The sequence below is a fragment of the Benincasa hispida genome, chromosome 3 (genome assembly GCF_009727055.1).
Source record: "Benincasa hispida cultivar B227 chromosome 3, ASM972705v1, whole genome shotgun sequence".
Lineage (NCBI taxonomy): Eukaryota > Viridiplantae > Streptophyta > Magnoliopsida > Cucurbitales > Cucurbitaceae > Benincasa > Benincasa hispida.
This window is the reverse complement of record NC_052351.1, coordinates 37,059,069-37,081,617: the sequence shown is the minus strand read 5'-3', so window position 1 is coordinate 37,081,617 and position 22,549 is coordinate 37,059,069. Positions and strand designations below refer to the sequence as shown.

The 22,549-nt window shown below is 31.2% G+C and overlaps 1 protein-coding gene across 1 annotated transcript; it reads right to left on the bottom strand.

The window, feature by feature from the left end:
* Window positions 1-8,659: 8,659 nt before the first annotated feature.
* Window positions 8,660-15,312, bottom strand: LOC120074085 (probable carboxylesterase 15). The gene is made up of 2 exons (XM_039027077.1): window positions 14,615-15,312; window positions 8,660-9,242 (listed from the first exon to the last, which is right to left on the bottom strand). The coding sequence occupies exons 1-2, from the start codon at window positions 15,247-15,249 to the stop codon at window positions 8,936-8,938; spliced, it is 942 nt and encodes a 313-aa protein (XP_038883005.1). The 5' UTR covers window positions 15,250-15,312; the 3' UTR covers window positions 8,660-8,935.
* Between the last annotated feature and the right edge of the window lie 7,237 nt (window positions 15,313-22,549).

The window sequence follows — 22,549 nt, the reverse complement described above, 5'->3', positions numbered from 1 at the left end:
ACTAAACGTGAACGAATGTCTGATCTTTTGCAAAATGAAAACAATTTTCATTTTATTCTTCAGTTATTAAAACTGAATGCAACCTCCCACTATCATTCGGTTATGGAGAAAAAGCCGGCATAATTATCCTATAATTGTCAAATTAAAAAAATAATCAATATAATCATATTATATTTATAACCTATGGTTTAATATCACATCATGTGCAATACATTAACCATAGTCCTTTTTTTCTCCTCCACTAAATATAAATCATATTTATATCATTTTCCTCCAAATAATGTATCTCATAAATAATGTCAATCATATCATATATATTTAACTAGTTTAATCATATCATATATAATTGAACTCCCTCTTGTCATTTTGAATACTTCAAACTGACCCAAAAATGGATTCTCAACTTGAATCCATTGAGCTACCAAGGAGACCTTATGGACCTATGACTCGAAGCTCCAATGGTATGTGAATAACTGACTAAACTCTTTAGCCACGAGATTCACCATCTGTTAACTGTCAGACATTCCACTAAAGACTGACAGCTACACTCTTCTCACCACAGATATATTTCTATGTCCATCGGATATAATCGATCAACAGTATGATAGCCCTTCATAGATGCTCATAAGTATAGTTGGACCAATTTACCGTTTTGCCCCTGTAGTTACATCTAACTCCTTAAATACCATTGATCCCTCTAATGAACAATACAACATAGTCCTACTATGTGTAGATACCTTTCGGGCCATGAGAAGGTGTGTGGCACCACATCGTTCAAGTCCCAGAATCAGCCCTTAAGGGAGCAATCTATCTGCTTACCCCTACTTCGAGGAATGAGTGAATTACATCTTGTGTAACTGAGTTCCCAGCTCCCAAATCAGACGAATCTCAAAGTGGTAGGTTTGAGTCGGTGATCTGGCCACTCACACTCATGCAAATCAAAGGACCACCCTTAAAGGTAGGAGTTCCCAACTCACTCAGGATTGAGGTCATGTTACCTATGGTCGTTCTAGTGAAGTGAAATCTCTATCATGAACGACGTTATATAACGAGACTATAACACTTCGTGGTCCGATCTTATACAAACTCCTTTGTATAGGACGTCCCCGCTCGCATGTCTCCACATGAATGATCAGAATTAGACCATCTGTAGCAAGTCACGACACTTGTAACTATTCTACAAAGTGGGTCGCATCCGTAGCATTACTAGGATAAGGTTTCCCTCCTATATCCATATACTACAGACCATTTTGGTTATCACTTAAGACATGATCCACCTGTATGTCTCCACATACATGCTTAAGTTACAAACGACAACTAAGGATCTTAGTTTACTGGTTTGTGGTAAAGCAATTAAAACATCCAATATCCATAGAAAAAAAGTGAAGAAAATATCATATATTATACATCACCAGCGTTTGTTCAAAACTGTGTTTACAAACTACAGGACATGAGAGTTTGGGGCATCATCCCCAAAAATAATAATACAAGATGGAATTCACTTCTTCCCGCATTAAGGGTAAGTAGATGAGTGTTCTCTTAAATGGTGTCTTCGGGACTTGAACAAAGGGTCATACCCTCTCATTAGCCCGAGAGAGGTTTCTGTTTATTGGTTAGACTATAAATAGGTTGTTCATTAGAGAAGCACTGGTACTTAAGGAGTCAGAGGTAACCCAAGGGTAAAATAGTAATTTAACCCAATTTGAGTTACGAACACTCGTGAAGGACTAACTTATTGGTATTGGTCTACATTCGTGGACACATAAATATATCTATAGTGAGAAGAGTACAGTTGTGGGTCTTTAGTAGAGTGCATCCATAGTTAATGAATATTGATTAAGTTGGTTAATAAGTTTAGTCAATTAATCTCATATCATTGGAGCTTCTAATCTACAAATCCACCAGGTCCGCTCGTTAGCCCACTAAAGGATATTTTAAGAGGGATAATTTGAATTGTTCAAATTAATTTGAGGAATCTATATATTAATTGATTAATATATAATTAATTATGGATATGATCTATAATTAAATTGGAAAGTAATATTTGAATAAGATTCAAATTAATTAATTCAAGTGAATTAGATTCACAAAGAATTAATTAATAGAGAGGTTTTTGCGTATATACATTGGTTGTATATGATAATTAAATATATACATTAAATTGGGTTTAATGTATAAATAGTTATTTAATTATGGTGCAAATTAAAATTGAATAAGTGTTATTTAATTGAGCTAATTAATTAAATAAATTGATTAAATAAGTATTATTTAATTAAATTGACTAATTAATTAAATAAGTGTTATTTATTTTATTATAGAAAAGGAAAATATTAGGAAAAGGGTTTTGCCCTTCTCTATATAAAGACCTCCTTATGACCATTTGAGAAAATACTAAAACACATTCTCACCAAAGATAAGACTGACAATATACAACACCCTAGTGTTATTGTGTAGAATTTTCTCTTAGAGAATCCTTTCTACTCTCCAAAACTTTTTTCTCCTCTCCCTCTCCCAATAGTTGGATACCACCTATCTCTCTATTGGAATCCCAAAGAATAACGAGGTTACTCTCGTGGTAGTGTTCGAGATTGTTCAAGAAATTGTTCATGATCAAGATCGTTGGAGATTCGTTCACTGGAACTTAGAGTGGATTGTTCCTGACACTTGAGAATTTACAAAGGTAAGAATCGTTCTAATTCTTTCCCTAATGCATGTTAATTTACATGTTTATATATTTTGTTTTGTATAAAAATTTTGTTTAATGTAAAATCGATTTGCGGGATGCAAGGGGTTCTAACAAAATGTTTTCGCTATGGGATTCGATGCCCCTTCAATTGGTATCAGAGACAATTCCTTACATCTTCATTCTTTGTATTTTTTGAAACAAGATCGTTTAGAGGTGGGTTTTCATATTCTGCATTATGAATGTTTGAATGTTGGTTTGCAAAATTGGATGTTTTCGATTTGGCACTAGATTACTTTTTAATTTGATTAAATTGTAAGGGCCTATTGTATTTTTGGGTGACTTAATTTTTACTTCAAGTCTATAAGTCCGTGTCAATCCATAGAGAAATGGTTACTGAAGATATCGAGAAGAAACAGAGGTGTTCAAGGCAAGTTTGGAGATGAAACCATGCAGAACGGGAGTGCTCTGCCAATCAGCGTCGCGACGCTGCTATCGCAGCATTGCAACGCTGAAAGGTAGTGGTGAAGCGCAGTAGTCGCAGCATTGCAACGTTGGCCTCATTGTTGCAACATTCCGAGGTTTGACAAAAAGTGGCGGCGCACGCACAAGGGTTTGATGCGGCTAATTCTGATTTGTTTTAACCTAATCTTTTGGAATTTTAATTAATTAAATTAATATAATAGTTATATTAATTTTGCATTAGGGTATCAAAATCAGTCCAATTTTTGCTGTTTAATTTAATTATGCATTAGATGGATGTTTTAAATTATTTTTTGAATTTATATTACATATTATATGTCATATAGATTAAAAAATACCCACCTTAGCATAAACATGTACATGCGTCATAATTAAATATAAAGGGTTATATTTTATAGATGCATAATTAAATTAGCATGCTCACGCATCATAATATAAGTGTTATGTTAGTGATGTTTGATTAACCTAAGCATGTCCGTGTATCATACTATATATTAAAATTATTCTAATAAATAGTTGAATGATATATGTAAATGCTTGAAGTTTTTATAGATTTAATAATTCATTCATTTATAAAAAGTTATAGTAGTAATGAAATAGATTAAAGTATATAATCTAGATTGCATGTAAACATAGGTCCAAATTATTTTAAATTATTTAAAATTGACTTATATTATTTCTATTGAGATTAGGAATAGGTTAATCTTTTTAATTTTTTAATAGGATTAAAATGAATTTCAATAAAAGATTAAATTTATAAAATAATTGCCCATAAGGGAACTTTATCTAAGAAAGGTTCTATTAGGAGGGGGTATTTAAGCTGACGGAAACGGAACATCTCCACCTAGGAACTGACCTATAAGGTGAATTGGGAAAATATTTTATAAGCATGCAATAAATGATTGATTTTATAAAAAGAGTTTAATAAATGAAATCATGTATTGTTAAATTATTCGATATAAATGTTATATTGAGCAAATTTCAATGACTTAAGTAAATTCATTAGTCGGACTTTAACTAAGTATAATAAAATCCTAATAAAATATTGAATACTTTAGTGGGAGGAATTGGTATATATGATATATTGAATTTTAGCTCTCACGTCCCCAAGAGTTCACACCATGAGATCCATGCTCAGCTTCGTGTCGCCTTGGACGCAGCCTCCCTTTGGAAAGTGTTTGTATGGATCAATAACAAGATGAATGAAGAAAGTGTTCATAGTAAGCGGGAGAGGGATGCGTGTCAACGTATCCTACGGTCTCCTCCATTATGTAGCACCGTTAGATTTCTATGGTCCGCGTGTGTGTCGTCCTAGAGTGACCATCCCTTCGATGGTCTCATCATAGCCATCGGAACAACGCAAACTCCAGCAATGGATAAGGTTTCTTAGGTTAATCTTTAACAGTTGTCTTTCCCTTCGATAGACTATTGAAGCATACCTCTGGGATCTGAAAATGGGAGGGTCACACTTATAGGATGAATTAAGTTAGTTAATGAATCCTTCACCAAAACAACGGTAGCTAAAAACTATAGGAATAAGAGTTATTCTGGTATTAGTGATTGGCTAAGATTGTCTTAATTCAGGGGAAGAGTAGCTGATCACCCTTCAGCAACTGTTACTCTAAACCTCTGTAGTATCATTGCAAAAATTAAAATCAATAGTTTAATTAGGATTTTATAATTACATGTGTTTTTGCTAAATTGATTGGATAATTAAGTAATGGGTTATGATAAAGATAACTAATAAAGTCAATTGAAGTTACTATTTGATAACTTGGTTTTTAGTTTTTGGGGAAAAAAATATTTGGTTTTTAGTTTGTAAAAAGCAAGAACCATACATAGTCGATTTTCTACTCTTTTTTTTTTTTTTTTTTTTTTTGAGATTTGAGGTTTTTCTTCATAAAATTTAAATTTTTAAGTTTCTTAAATTTATTGTTATATTTAATTTTCAGTTCGATGTCTAAGTAAATGCTAGATCTAAGATTTACGTTGTTTGTTATTTTTAGATTTTATTTATGTTTTGTGGGTTTCTTTTTTAATATTGTTAGTTAGTAGTATTAACTAGGTTTATATCCCTGTTCTATATAAGGGTGAGCTACCATGTATTGATAGTATCATAATTTTGTGTACTACATTTTGAGTACCACATTTTGTGTATCACCATTTTGTGTATCATAATTTTGTATATCACAATTTTAGTATCATATTTGTTGTATCACATTTATTATACAACATTTTGTATATCACCGATTTTTTCTTCCTTCAATAAAAAGTTTGAATTTCACTCTCATTTTTCATTTTGCTTTTATTTGTTTAATAAACATTGAGATATTAGTTTGCTTAAGCAACATTTATTTTTTCCATCAATTTCATTTTATCAAGAGTAAAATTAGAGTTATTTTAATTTTTCAACAATGGTATCAGAACCTTAGATTTAAAGGCCTCTGATTTTATTTGAGAGTGAAAATATCCATTTTTGTATTGGAAAAATGTCTTCAAGTTTTGGTATTTCCTCTCCTCCACATTTTAATGGTGAAAACTACCAGTTTTGAGTTGTTAAAATGCAATCCTATTCAAGGCATTTGGCCTTTGGGAATCAGTTTCAACTTATGCTAATTCTCAACCATTGGAAGAAAATCCAACGTTGAATTAAGTCAAACAACATGAAGAGGAGAAATTAAAGAAGCCAAAAGTTTTATCTGTGATTCATGTCACTTAATCAAATCCTATATTCTCTAGGATTATTGATTGTAAAACGGCAAATGAACCTTGGGTAAATTGCACGAGGAGTTTGAAGGAAGTGCAAGGGTGAAAGCTGTCAAACTGTTGACTCTCAAGAGAGAGTTTGAGATGTTAAAAATAAAGGATTCAAATTCTGTGAATAACTACCCAACAAAAGTGATGACCATTGTAAACCAAGTAAGACTAACTGATGAAAATTTTTCAAATCAAAGAGTCGGAGAAAAAATAATGGTTAGTGTTCCCGATAAATTTGAGTCAAAGATCTCAACCATAGAAGAGTCTTATGATCTAGCAACTCTCTCTATAGTTGAATTAACTAGAAAATTACAAGCTCATGAACAAAGGGATACAATGCGTATGAGGAGCAAATTGAGGGTGCATGACAAGAAACTTGTTGGAGAAGATGATAGACATGCATCTAAAAATCAAGTGAGTATGGAAAAAGGAAGAGCGTCAAGAAAAGATAAATTTTCTCCTTGTTTTTGTAAAAAGACTAACCATGCTAAAAAGAATTGTTGGTTAAAAAACAAGCAAATCTACCATTGTGATTATTACAACAAGGATGGTCATATGGAGAAATTTTGTTATAGTAAACAAAACCACATCCAAAATTCCCAACAACAAGCAAATTGCGTAGATGACAATAAAGAAACAAATTTTTTGTTTATGGCATCTCACTTTGATGACAGAGTGTCAACCTCATGGCTTATTGACATCGGATGCACTTTGCATGTGGCTAAAGATGTAAATCTTTTTAGTCAGATTAATAGATCTATACAGTCTAAGGTGGTTCTTAGACATGGCAAGACAGTATTAGCTTAAGGCAAAGATACTATTGTCATGCAGACTAAGCAAGTGAACATAAAATATCCAAATTTTTTATATATTCTAATGTTATCTCAAAACTTGCTTAGTATTGCTCAATTGTTGCATAATCAATTTTCTATGATTTTCAAAGACCAAGTTTGTGTCATTTATGACTCTCAAGGAGCAGAGATTGCATGGGTGAAAATGGTCGAAAATGCATTTGTTTCAAGTGGTAACTCACTGTGTCATCATGCTTTTAATGCCAAAGTAGAAGAAAGCAAAAGGTGGTATCAATACTTTGAACACGAAGGCAACGAAGCTTTGAAAGTTTTGCCCTCTTCTAACATGGATGATCATATTTTCAAATTTATCTCTATTGAACAAATTTGCAACAGTTTTCAAAAAGGGAAGATCCATGGTCTACCTTATCTAAAAAGACTTTGGTTGCTAGTTAGTACAAGATGGAAGAATAAGGCACATTAAAGTCAAGATTTTATTTATCAAAAGAAGTAGAGAAAGAGAGTGAAACCATTGAACAATTTTTCAACATTCTCACAACAATTTATGTTTCCACACTAAAAGTTGGGTGTGACCAAGAAAAACCTCAAGGAGGAATTATGAGATTTGAGATTTTTCTTCATTAAATTTCAATTTTTAAGTTTCTTAAATTTATTGTTTTATTTAATTTCAGTTTAATGTCTAAGTAAATGTTAGATCTATGATTTATGTCGTTTGTTATCAAGTTTTCTTTTAAGTTATGTGAGTTTCTCTTTTTAATATTGTTTTAAATTGTAAGTTAGTAGTATTAATTAGGATCATATCTTTGTCCTATATAAAGGTGAGCTACCATGTATCGAGAGTACTACAATTTTGTGTTCTACATTTTGAGTACCACATTTTATGTATCACCATTTTGTGTACAACATTTTATGTATCACAATTTTTAGTATCACAATTGTTGTATCACATTTCTTATACAATATTTTATGTATCACCAATTTTCTCGTACTTCAATAAAAAGTTTAAATTTCATCATCATTTTCATTTTTCTTCTTTTTGTTTAATAAACATTGAGATATTGGTTTGCTTCCGCAACATTTATTTTTTCCATCAATTCCATTTTCTCAAGAGTAGCATCAAAGCTACTCTAATTTTGCAACACTTTTAAACAAAAAATATATTTGGTACCTTTTTTTAGTTTTCTATTTTTCAAAATTGAAAAACTAAAAGCATGTTTGATAATTGTGTTTTTGCTTTTTTTTAAAAAAAAAAAAACCAAAATAAGTTTGGGTGACTTTTTTAGTTTTATATTTTTTTTGTAAAAATAAAATCAAATGTTTTTTTTCAATATTTTTCCATATGGAATTCATAATTATAAAATTATATATTTATTTTTTAAAAACTTTTTTAATTTCATATTGATAAAAAAAAATCAATATTTTAAATGTATTGATAACCCGTGAATGCTTCAATTTCAAGACTCACGATGAACACTATAATGTGTGAATAAGTATAAAAAAAGATTCTCTATATTTTTATAGACTATACATAACAATTCAAATAGTATCTGGAATACGAATTCCAAGTACTCCGAGTTTTAGGCATACACCACGGCCGCTGGATCAGAGACATATTGTTGAATTAATTTATCAATTATTATGTTAAAACGTGTGTTTTATAAAACGAAAACAGGTTTTTAGAAAACAGTTTTCTTTATAGTTTCAAAATTATTTTAACAATTTTGAATACGTTTTTAAAATAGAGAATAAGAAAACTAAATCATGAATCAAATATGTCCATTTAAAGAAATAAAACCAAAAATCAAAAGTGAATTGGTTAACGAACGACCCATAAAAATCTTCAAATATGTGTTAGTTTTAGTTATAATAGAAAACTAAAAAAAACCCAAAGAAATAATAATAATAATAATAATAACTTCATCCCTTTTAGCTAAATTGTGCAGCCTCAAAGGTTATTCCAACTGATGAAGAATCAGAGTTCAGCACTACGATTCTTTCCTATATTATAATACTCAACTCCTTTTCACAATATTAATTACATATGTTCTTAAAACCTTGTAAAATCAAAAGCAAGTGAATACAAAATTAGGAAGAACTCTAGCAAACTAACTCCAAACCCCAAAACCAACACAAAACAAGAAAACAACCCTTAAAATTTAAAGTAATCTCTTAAGTATATGAGATTATTTGATTTGAAATTTCAGGCAGAGTTTTGAAGCATAAATTTTTTGATAATAGCAATGACTTGAAGAGCCAGTTCAGAATCTTGAGAATTAGTGAAAAAACCATGTTGTTTTCCCTCAAACTCCACATACTCTATTCTCTTTCCCAATTGTGAAAGTGTTTTTGCATAGTTTTCCACTCTATCTTTCAGCATTTCATTTCCACCAACTATCACCAAAATGGGCTCCAAATTCACTTCTTCAAGCCTAATGCTTGATGCCCCAAATGGGTTTGCCAATGGGTGGTCTCTATCTTCTCCTATGGGTAATGATAGCCTCCAAAACCTGTCACCGCGTAAAACTTCGTCGTTAAATTTACCTAAATTTCATGCTTTCGAAAATCTCAAGTAATATGTCTCATGGATTTTGTGTATAGAATTATTTCTAAGTTCAATGATCAAAGATTCAAAGAAGAATATCAAAGCAATAGACTAAGGACATGTTTGAATTGAATATCTAAAAGTGTTTTAAAAGGTGTTTCTAAAGGTTTATTTGGACTAACTTTCTAAGAACTTAAAACAGTGTGTCTAAAAAAATCCATTGATGTACCTTTAATTTAGCCCACTTTTTTTATTTTGACCGCTCAACTCTATCCCTACTAAGACCTGAGTTATTTAAGTCAAATATTTGTCGATAGCAGATGTCAACATTTGAGTTGGGAGATCACTTTGAAAATTTTGGTTTCAAATTTTTAAATTTTTTTCCTCAACATTGCTATCCACAACACAATTACTTCACTATTTTTTTGTTGTTGGTATTGCTTTTTGACGTCACTACAAAAGGAACCATAGAGATCTCTTTTGAATCCATCCATCGTTTTCTACCTCTTTTCCACAAGATTTGGACTTAAAATAAGATATTGGGTAGGTTGTGTGTGTGACATTGATTGGATAAGAGGCACTATAAATTTTCTAAGAGATTTATGTAGAAGATTCTAATGATGAAGAGCTAGGAAAACTTCCTTTAATAATTTTCTTTTATTTCATTGTTGAATCATTGTCTTTTGGATTAATTAGTTTAAAATAAAATCAGTTCATTGACATTGTAATTTCAACTCCACTATGAATATAAATAATAATAATAACAAAAACAATAATGTCTTTATTTTTTTCAATAATAAAAACATTTTTATTAACAAAAAAGTCATATTTGAAAAGTTAAAAGTTGTTTGGGAAATTTTTGTTTGAATGGAGATTTGAGAAGAAAAGTTTCACATGTTGTATTATGTCATCTTTTAGAAAATTAATAAACTATATTAAAGAAAGGTTAATGTAGCTAATTCCCATTTTATCTAAAAATAATTAAGAGTAATTATTTTAAATAATAAAACTACTAAAAATATTTTTAATTATATTTAAAATAATTTTAATTATAGCAAAATATCACTATTTATCAGTGATAGATCGCGATAGACAATGGTAGACTTCAATCACTGATACTAAAAGTTATCTATCGCGGTCTATCATTGATAGATAGTGAAATTTTACTATATTTATAAATAAATTGATTTTTTTTTTATAACAATCTAAAAATTAATGTTAAAATAAGAGATTCTCACGCAAAAAAATATAAGATACTTAAAAGATAGGTCAACTAAATTAAACTAATCTATTAAATCAATGAGCTTATCCATTACAAATTTTATAATATAAAGAAAGAGCCATTTTCCAAAAGGAAGAGATTTCAATCAAATCTTGCCACACACACTTGCACATATGTTATAATAATGAAAACTTTTTAATACCATTACTAACTTAGATTTTATGAAGTTAATATATATATAATTGCTCCCTTTTAATCTTTTCCCATAAAAAGTCACTTCCCAAATGTAATATAGTGGTCATACAATAAATATTCAAAATGGCAGCTTGCTTTAAAAAAATGGAAAGAAAAAAGGGGTGGTTCCAAATATAAAAAGTTAGATTTTTTTAATTGTTCACAATATTGATTTTAAAACAATGACATACAAAAGAAATATACATGTCATGTAACTTTATATATTATAAATTCAATTTTGTATTTTGTAAGGGCACAAAGAGAAAATCGAGAGATCTAATAAGACTAGATTCGAGAAACGTAAATTTAAGTTGTCTTTGTATGTTTAAAGAAATCTAAGTTTGAGTATTAACTGGTGTTTGGTTTCTAAGTTTATATGAAATAGTATATATAAGAATAAAATGTGTGAAAATTTAATAAATTTAGCTATTTATCACTTGAATTTAATAGAAAACATATCATATACCATAGCTTAATTATTTTAAAACTTAAATTATACAAACTTAATAGTATTATAATGTTATATATATATTTTTGGGCTTTTTTCATTTTTTGGTAACAATTGTTTGTGTCTAGTTATATATGTGTGTATCATTTACTGTGTGTTTTGGATTTACTAATAAATTCAGGATGTTAAAATTAAAAATTAAAAAAAAATAAAAATGAAAATAAAAGTCCAAGGCATTGACTAGATCTCTCTTTTCTATGGTGGAGATTTGAAAATGACATATGGGAGAAATTATTCGCTTAATTTATTTTCAATAAAATGAAAAAGAAAGTGGTTGGGAGTGTTTTTTTATTTCTAAATATATAAATAAATAAATAATTGTTCTTTTTTCCTTCAAATTTTTTTTTATGGGTGAGAAGAAAATAAGACCAAAAAATAGAGTAAATCAACGTTGTCATTATTATCTTTTTTTTTTAAAAAAAAATATAGATATAGCGTATAAAAAGAAGCATTGAAAAGTTTAATATAATGTAAATAGTTAGTATTTTATACAAAGTGTTATTTCTTCAATGATTTTTTTTATTCATAATATTTTACAAAATTGAAATTTGATATGGTCATATAATTTACAAACAAATTAGCCTAAGAAATTAAAGAGGTGGATAAGATTTAGTTTATCGAAAATGACAGATTTTTAAAATTGTGGAAATGGTGATGTATGAAAAGAAATAATAGCCACGTGGAGTGGGTAGTGGTGACTCTGGTGACGTAAATGGATGAAAAAAGATTTTTTTTAATTTTTTTAAATAATAATGGGTGTTTATATTTTGGAAAATCCTACCAGATTAGATTGTGAATAATAAATAGTCAAATATTTGGGTGGATGGTAATTTGAATAGAGAAAAAACTTGAGTACTCCTTCGGATACATATCTATTTTGATGCATTTTAAGTATAATTTAATAAAATATTGTCACAGACAGTTTTATTTTTTTTTAATTATTTTTTTAATTTCTTGTTTGTATAGTAAAAAAAAGGATAGCATATAAATTAGATGCATCCACCCATCATTCTTTATTTGAATATTCTCCACTGCATGTCTTCTTATGCTCAATTTTTACACTTCTATTTCTATACTACTATTTATTTTCTTTCATTTACTGTTTTTTTTTTTCCAAAAATTAAAAGATTATACTGATTAATAGAAGAATATGGATAAGAATTTGGTATAGTCAAACTCAACTTTCATGCGTACGGATGAACAAGAGGCGCTGTGCGTCTCTGTTATTTATTTTTTTTTGTTTATTTATCTATTTTTTTGTTATTATTAGATTAAAAATCACTTATGGTCCCAAAATACTATAGTCTTTAAACTTTATTTTATAATGATTTAATCTTTATATTTTTAATTTTGTAACAATTTAGTATCTAAATTTTAATATGTAATAATTTAATCTTTATATTTTCAAATTTATAATAATTTAGTCCCTAATGTTAAAAAATACATCAAAATTTGATGTCAATTTTTATTATTTTATGATATAGACTTTATATTTAATAAAAATATTAAATATCTAATTAGTTTATTATTTTATTTAGGTAAGAAAGTTGATTTAATCTTCACATTAATTTCTACCGTAGGTAATAAATTGTTACAAATTTGAAATTATAAGGACCAAATTGTTACACATTAAAATTCAGAGACTAAATTGTTAAAAAAATTGAAAGTATGTGAGCTAAATTATTAGAAATCAAAATTGAAAGACTAAATTATTATTTTGAAAAAAAATTAGAGACTAAAAATGGTTTTTAACCTAATAACATTTTTATACAAAATATGAATGATAACGGCTATTTATTCTCTCTTATGTTGGTATCATTTCAGCTATTTATTTCTCATTTATTCATATTTCCTTGGAAAATTTATAAAAAAGAGGGCAAGCCAACGTAAGCAATCGTATTTTTGAGACATCTTTTTAGTTCTTTGAGATTAAAAATAAATAAATAAATCCTCCTGCTTACGTTTATTGTGATATATATAGAAAAGTGAAAAATACTTCTTATTATTTTGAGTTTAATTTCTACTTGATTCTCTGATTTTAAATTATTATACATTTTGTCATTAAATTTTGAATTTGATTTCAGTTTAATGGTTACGTATTGAATTATTTAATGTTACTTTTGAAATTTGAATTTTATTTTAATTTGAGTCTCTAAATTTCAATATTTACATTTTTAATATTAATCTTTCACTAGATATTCACCTTTTGCTTTTAATGTTAATATGTTTATTAATTAATTAAAAAAATTTTAAAAATATAACACTCTAGTAAAGTTAAATTTAAAATTTCATTTCATAATTATTTTAAATTAATTAATAGACATTAACATTAAAATCGAAAAGTAAAAATTGAGGTTAAAAGTTTAAATCCTGAGACTAAGAACTAAATTGAAACAAAACTCAAATTTCAAGAGAAGAGTTTTAATAACTTGAAATTAGAGAATTAAATTGAAAATAAACTCAAAATTTGAAATAAATGTGTAACTTTTTTAAATTTAGAAATCAAATAGAAACCAAAAATACACTACAAGAATTTCAAGCTCTTTAATTCTGTTGATGCAACCAAAAACATCGACCAATCTAATTTCTGACATATCCCTACTTTTCTATCAACGAAAAAAAAACATGAGTAGAAAGTTGGGTGATTAATTTTTGTCGATGCATTTATTAGCTGCTCCCACTGAGTTCTGTTCTTGTTTCTGTCACTCATGAAAGCGAAAAAAAAAAAAAAAAACCAATGTTAAAAACTAGGGACCAAAAAGTACTTTTCCTATTAAAAAAAAATAAAAAAGAGATAAATGAAAATAATGGATAGTTTCTAGAGATTTTTGTGCGAACAACCCTTTGGCACCTTAATGATTAATGACTCATCATCTAACCTTTGAAACTTATATCAAAGCTCACTACTGCGTTTTGCGTTTTAGACAGTATCATATTAGGGATGGTTACATCTATCATAATCCTAACGCGATAGTCATGTCTATCGTGATTTTCACACTTGTATTGTGTTTTCGCTATGGATATTTTTGTGGATCGCGATAGACATGACTATCGCATTAGGAGTATAATAGATGTTATCATTATCTTTAACGCGATATGATTTAAAAGATGTTATCATTATCCTTAACGCGATATGATTTAAAAGGACGTAATAATCTTTAATGTAATCATAAAGTTTAAGATTAGATTTTTTTTTTTAAGACGGATCATTAATCATATAGTAGTTGAGAATGGGTCATCCGTACAACAACACTACGTTCAAACCCTTTTATATGGTATATACCAATCAAGCGCCTCCAAATTGAGAAAATTGGAATCTTAGTTAGTTATAACTTATAAGGAGGAAAGAGAGAGAATAATAAATGGTACCTACCTGTCAAGCGCCTCCAAATCGAAAAATTCTTCGGGCGGTCCTTCCTCCGATTTGGTTCTCATAACTCCGCCGAAGAACGGCGCCATTAAAACAAATCCTCGTACTCCAAATTTCTCACTCTCCATTCCAATCCTCACCGCCAAATGATGCGCAATGTTACCTCCCGACGAATCTCCCATCACGAAAACCCTTTCCAAATCCGCTAACTCCTCAATCCACGCATCTTCCCGCTTTCTTACCCACTCCATCGCCTTCGCTCCGTCCTCCACCGCCGCCGGCAGCCGGTGCTCCGGCGCCAGACGGTAGTCAGGTGCGATTACTAAAGCATCAAGCCCTAGGGCGAGCTGAACGCAGCAATTGTGCGAGTTCGGCCAGGATCGGCAGCCGACGCAGAACCCGCCGCCGTGGAAGAAGAACAGAATAGGAAATTTTTTGTTAGTGGAGGTTGCCGCCGGTTTGAAGAGGCGGAGGTGGAGGTTGTGAGAGGCGTCGTAGAGGACGTCGCGGAAGACGACGGAGGTGTCGACGGTGATCGGAAAGGGGAAGTTGATGTCGTCGGAGCGGGAGACGGTGCCGTCGCTGTAGAGTTGGAGGACGCCCATGCAGTCTTCGATGATGTGAGGAAGGGAACCCATTTTCGTTTTTCCGTTTTTTTTTTTTTTTTTTTCCTTTTAAGTTTTTGTTTTGTTTTTTTTGGTTATTTTGTGGAAATGGAGGGAAGGAGGGAAGGGGTTTTTATACAGTGAAGGGGAGGGGTAGAGTGGTAATTTAGCGAGGGATTGGTGGTGGATATGTAAATTTGTAAACTATAATGACGTTTTGGTCCATTTGTTATAAAACTAAAATTTCAAAATGGTTGTGAATTGAGGAGCACAATGGAACACAAATATGGAGAAAATATAATATATATTATAATAATAATAAAATAATAAAATATACATAAACTTATAAATAATTAAATTAAAAATAACTAAAATTATAATTTTATGGAAATAAGAATAATAGAAATAGAAAACATGATTTTATAAAAATAGGAAATATATAATTTGTTTTCCTCACCAACGTACATAATTTTAAGATCCATCAAATGTCACTATTTATAAGCAAAGTGTAAATCAAGACAAAATTTTGTTTTTCCGAGATCTTTCATCTCAAATTCTTTTTTTAAGATATTCTATTGTCTTTGAAAGCTTTTAAAAAGTTCCAATTGTATTCAATTATATACAGTTATAATAACAAATCATGATTTTGATTCATTTGAAAAAACACACAAACGTATTGGATTATTTTGATGTTCTTCTTTCAATAAATATCTACTCAAGTGATTGTGCCATATCCGTCCTGATTGTTTCAATCCATATAGTGATCTCTGTAACTTTATTGAATACCATTCCCGAGAATTTGATATATATATATTTCAGATACATTAAATCCTTCTAGGATTCTCATATATCATTATCAAAAGATTCATATAAATATGTTGTGACTACATCCATAAGATGCATATCTAGACTTTGTCAAGTTAATTAAATATCTTAGTGTAATTGCATTCACAACTAGAGAATATGTCTCCTCATAATCAATACCAGGTTTTTGTAAAAAACCTTGTGCAACTAGTTTTTCTTTGTATCTTGTAACTTCATTATTTTCATTTCTTTTTCTCACAAATAACCATTTGTATCTCATAGGTTTAGCGTCTTCTAGTGTTCGAACTACTGGTACAAAAACTTGTCATTTTGAAAGTGAGTTTAATTCTGACTCGATTGCTTCTTTCCACTAAAGTCAATCTTTTCTATGTCAACATTTTTCAACAGATTTTGGTTCAAGATCCTAATTTTCAGATATAATATCAAGAGCAACATTATACGCAAAAATGTTGTCAATAATTACATTAGTTTGATTCCATCTTTTTCCTGTCATGACATAGTTTATTGAAATATCATTATTATTTTTAGGTATTTCACCTTTCTCATTGTCATGTTGAGGATTTTTTTCATGGATATTTACATTTTCAACCAAGTCCTTTTCACTATTAATTATTTTTTCGTTTTAGAGGATTTTTATCTTTGGAACCCACTGGTCTACCACACTTCTGGCATATTCCAAACGCATTAATGACAACTTATTGTGTTGGGATATCAATTCTTGATGTAACATTTGCAGTTAGTATATGTGGTTTAGCTACTTTCTTTGCATCTATAAATGCACCTGGTCATTGATTTGCTGTATTTTGCAAATGAATTATTTTCTAAATTTCAAGTTCATTGATCTGTATAGGGATCTAAATGTTACGTAACGATGCATTCTATGTAATTTATTTTTTCAGATTATTAATTCATCCCCCTAATGTTGAAAATTTTGTCTCATTAAAATGGCAATCAACAAATCATGCAGTAAATACATTACTCATCAGGGGGTTCAAGATATTTAATAATTAATAGGGAATCATATCTAACATATGTTCCTAACTTACATTGAGAACTCATCTTAGTGTGTTGTGGTGGAGCAAGTGGAACATATATTGCATACCCAAAAATTCTCAAATGGAAAATATTTGGCTCATGACCATAAGCTAATTGTAATGGTAAGTACTCATAATAAGCTACTAGCCTAATACGTACAAGTGAGGCTGCATGCAAAATAGCATGTCCCCATACAGATGAAGGAAACTTAGCTCCTTACAATTAATTGCAAAAGTTTTTTATAAATGATTCTGCTAAACCATTTTATGTATGAACATAAGCTATAGAATGTTCAATTTTTGTCACAATTGACATACAATAATTATCAAAAGCTTAAGATGTAAATTCACCAACATTATCAAGACGAATGGTCTTGATTGTATAATGAGGAAATCATGCTCTTAACTTAATTATTTGAGCAAGTAATCTGATAATAAGTACACATGTGGCCATCTACTGGATGCATCAATTAATATCATAAAATATCTAAATGGTCCACTTCGTGGGTTAATAGGTCCACATTGTTAGTGTTGGGATTAGTGTCTTAAATCTCTTGGAGTCTCGTTGTTTTGTAAAGATGCACATTGTTAAATGAATAAAATAAGTGTTATTTAATTTTGGCATTTACTCATATCCAATAAACAAAGCTCCTTGGTTATCTTATGTGAACTTAAACATGTATATATGATATACAAGTGGATCATGTCTTAAGTGATAACTTAAATCGTTCTGTAGTATAAGAATTAAGGTGGGATACCTGATCCTGGTGACACTATGAATATGGCCCGCTTTGTAGAGGTTTGCAAGTATTGTAAACTATCACAGATGGTTGATCCTGACCATTCATGTGGAGACATGGAGTGGGGTGTCCTATACAAAGAGTTTGTATAAGATCTGGACCACAAGATGACTAGACTCTGTATATAACCTCATTGATACTAGATACTTGCATCTCACCTAAACGACCATAGGTGACACGACCTCAATCCTGAGTGTTTTGTGAACTCCTGCCTTTGAGGGCAGTCCTTTGATTAATATGGGTGAGAGTGGCCAGATTGTCAACTCAACATGCCTACCTTTTTTAGGACTTGTCTAATCTGGGAGCTGGGAGCTCAATCCACAATATGGAATTCACTCATTTCCCGAAGCAGGGATAAGTAAAGAGATTGCTCCCTTAAGAGCTGATTCTAAGGCTTGAACATAGTGGTCACAGCTTCTCTTTGGAAGAGAGGACTCAGTCATAGTAGGACTATGATTTATGTTCATTAGAGGGATCAGTGGTACTTAAGAAGACAGATGTAACTACAAGGGCATAACGGTTATTGGCCCAGCTGTACTTACGAGCGATCTGTGAAGGGTTGTCGCACTGCTCATTGGTTAAGATGGACACATAATATATCTGTAGTGAGGAGAGTTCAGCTCTCGGTCTTTAGTGGAGTGTCTGGTAGTTAACGGATGGTGGATCCCGTGACTAAAGAGTTTAGTCAGTTATTCACGTACTATTAGAGCTTCGGATCTACAAGTCCATGAGGTCCCCTTGGTAGCTCAATGGATTCAGTTGAGGATCAGTTCTTGGTGTTGATTTGAAATGTTCAAATTGAAAAGAGATATTTTGATTATATGTGATATAATCGGTATGATGTATGAGATACATCTAGTGGAGGATTGATGTAAATGAGATTTACATTAAGTACCATGGAATAGAAAAAGAACTATGGTTTATATGTTTCATGAGATGAAATATTAAAACTATAGGTCATAAATACAGTATGATAAGTTGGTTATCATTTATATTTATAATAATATTGATTATTAGACAATTAATACATTTTCTTTTAAATAACCAAATGTAATGGGTGGTTATTGATCATGGTAATCGTGAGGTTTTAAAAGAAAATCGGTTTCCTATTTTGAAAAAGAGGTTTTTTACAAAAGTTTAAAAAGTTTTGAGTTTTCTCTCCAACGAAAAGAAACTCACGGAAGTTGTCAAGTAAATACAGATTTACTAAACGACGGCTGGGCTAGGTAAACGATCGTGTAGGTGCTAGCTAAACGATCGTGGAATGTGTACTAAACTATCGCATAGCTTTATTAAACGATCGCCGACCCAAGGTAAACAATCGTGTAAAATCGACTGAGCTAGACGATAGAACTAAATGATCGAATAGCTTTTGCTAGACGATCGCATAGTTTTATCTAAACGATTGGGCATCGACCTATACGATAGGTTTCCGACTTCTCCCACTTGCCCAGTCTTGTACACGATCTGTCTTTCCTCCATTCATCTGCCTCACACCAAGTCCGAACAGAGCCCACCCTCTGGATTCTCACACCGAGAATAGTAAGGTTGCCTTGTTGGTGGTGTCAGACTCAACTCGACACCATCGAGGTTTTCCGAAAGCCGTTCGTGGTGTTGTGGAGGCCGTTCGCTGTTACGGAGGAGATCATGACCAAGGAGATTGTTGAGGACGAGCGCGAAGTGTTCGTGCTGTGTTCGTGCGATGTTGCGGTCGTGTAGATCGAGTGCTCATGATTACAGTTGTTCGATCAGAGTCGCGCATCGGAGCGTGGAGACGTTTCTGTATATGTGCGTAAAGTTCCCTCTATACATTTTATTGTTCAGCTTGTAATTTCTCTGTATATTTGCATAACAGTTTGTATTGAAGTCGACTGTAAATGATTTGTTGATTCATGGTTGTAATTTGGAATAATCTTGCTTCCGCTGCTCACGAAAATCTCGAGTGTCAATTTCCTTCAGTTAAGACCAGAGAATGCATAGCGGAAGTTAAACGGATCAATAAGCATTTTAATTCATTAATCTTGGCTTTAATTAAGCATACTCATAAACTAATAAGAGGGTTTCATGACATACCTTTGTAGAACCACTTTAATCTCAATTTCACCTGCAAATCTTCTCCAAATCAACTTGTAAACCACTCAATGCCTTCTCTTACTTTCTCTTGGTGCCTTAAATTAAGTTTTTGAGACTCAAAGTAAGCTTGAATAAAGGAAATTTGGAGAAAAAGGTCATTGCTGCACCATGGAAGAAGACCGTCTTCAACCCAAGTTCTTCAGCAAAAACTTATCAAGTGCATTAGTTGCATGCCCGATTTCCACTTCAGTCTTCTCTATCTATTACAAGACATTCATGCAAGAAGATTGCTGCATGAAGAGCAACTCATGCTTGGAAATTTGACTCAAGAAAATGGTGGAAAATGAGTGAGCAAGTTGGAATGGAAGTGGAGAAATCCCACTTTTTTCATTTTCTAACTTTTCACATTTTGTTTTACAAATTGATTTCCAAAATCATTTTTGTTTTCAAAACTGAAAACTTTATTAATTTTTATAAAATTAATTCAATAATTAATTATCTAATAAAATTAATAATTAATTAAACAATTTAATTAGTTCTAATTAATTTAATACTAAATATTAAATTAATTTAACACAGATTCCACCATCATGAATCCCTATTCATGAATTTAATATTTAAATCATATTTAAATATTAATTGATTCTCCAATTCTGTTTAATTTCAAAATTAAACGCGTAATTATATCACATATAATTACTAATTCCCTTAATTCTAATTTGAACATTTTCAATTTAACTTATCACGCTACTCTAAAGCTAATCCATTTATGAGCTAATAGAGGGACCTCGTGGACCTACAAATCATGGGCTCCAACAATCCGAGATTAATTGGCTAAACTCTTTACACCGAATTAACCCTCATTTGTTAACTGCTGGGTCACTCCACTAAACCCCAGAGTTGCACTCCTCTCACTGTAGATATATTATGTTAACTCAATATAATCATGATTAGTAAGTTAATCCTTCACAGGTTGTTCGTAATAACTGAAGAAACTCTTATTCAAGAGTACCTACAAGCGGAAGCGGATCTTTCCAATTCATTGTGACAGAATTTCCACATATACATTCAAACATACTAATATGCATTCATAATGCTAAATTATTGACATGCTCAAAGGAACAATAAATAAGAGATTAAGAGATCATACAAGTTGAAGACTTATTCTTCACAGCAAATCTCGCTTTCACTAAAACGGTAAGCTATCGCTCAGCAAAACCCAATTGTCTACCTCGAACAATCTCCACACGAACAGAAGGAAACGAGGACGACACCACCACTCAGAGTTCTTGGTATTTTTGGAGTGAGAATCCAAAGGGTGGGCTTTGTTCAGATTTGGTAGAGGGAAGGAGGAAGGAAGATCGTATACAACGATCAAGTAAGTGGGAGATAGGCTCGTCTATCGTATAAACAAAATGCTTAATCGTTTAGGTGAAGCATACGATCGTATAGAAAAAGGTAAGCGATCGTCTAAACAATCATGTAGGAAAAACTAAGTGATCGTCTATACGATCGTTTAGTAAATATCGGACGCTAAACGATCGCTTAGGAAAAGGTAAACGATCGTTTAGTAAATAGCATGCGCGGGTGTAATCATTAAGCGATCACTCAGCATATAGGTAAGCGATCATTCAAGCACTATCGTATAGGCACAGGTTTTGCTAAACGATGACACTCTTCAACACAATATCCGTGCATACATTGCTTAACACACCTTGAGCTATTTAAGCGTCTCGAAGTGATTTTTCAACTTACTCATCTGTTATGAAAATAGAAGAGACATTGTCCTATTACCCCTTTAACCATCCAATTAATAGACAACGAATATCATCACATCATATTCATAACCTATGCATTAATATCATATATTAATCATAGTATCTTTCCTTCACTAGATATAAATCATATTTATATCCAATTTCCTCCAAATTACTGTATCTCATACATAAAGTTAATTATATCATATATAATTAACTAGTTCAATTATATAATTGAACTCCCTCTTATCAATTTGAACATTTCAAACTGACCCAAAAACTGACTCTCAACTTGTATCCAAGCTACCAAGGGGACCTTATGAACCTATGGTTCGAAGCTACAACGATACGTGAATAGCTGACTAAACTCTTTAGCCATGAATCCACCATCGGTTAACTACCAACATCCCACTAAAAACTAATAGTTGAACTCTTCTTACCATAGATATATTTCTATGTCCATTGGATATAACCAATCATCAGTACGATGACCCTTCACAGATGATCGTAAGTACAACTAGACAATTTACCGTTTTGCCCCTGTAGTTACATCTTACTCCTTAAGTACCACTGATCCCTCTAATGAACAATACAACATAGTCCTACTATGTGTGAACACCTCTTGGGCCATGAGATGGTGTGTGGCGCCACATCGTTCAAGCCCTAGGATCAGCTCTTAAGAGAGCAATCTATCTACTTACCTCTACTTCGGGGAAGAAGTAAATTCCATCTTGTGAAGCTGAGTTCCCAGCTCCCAAATCAAACGAATCCTCAAAGTGGTAGGTTTGAGTCGGCGCTCTGGCCACTCACACCCATGCAAATCAAAGGACCGCTCTCAATGGCA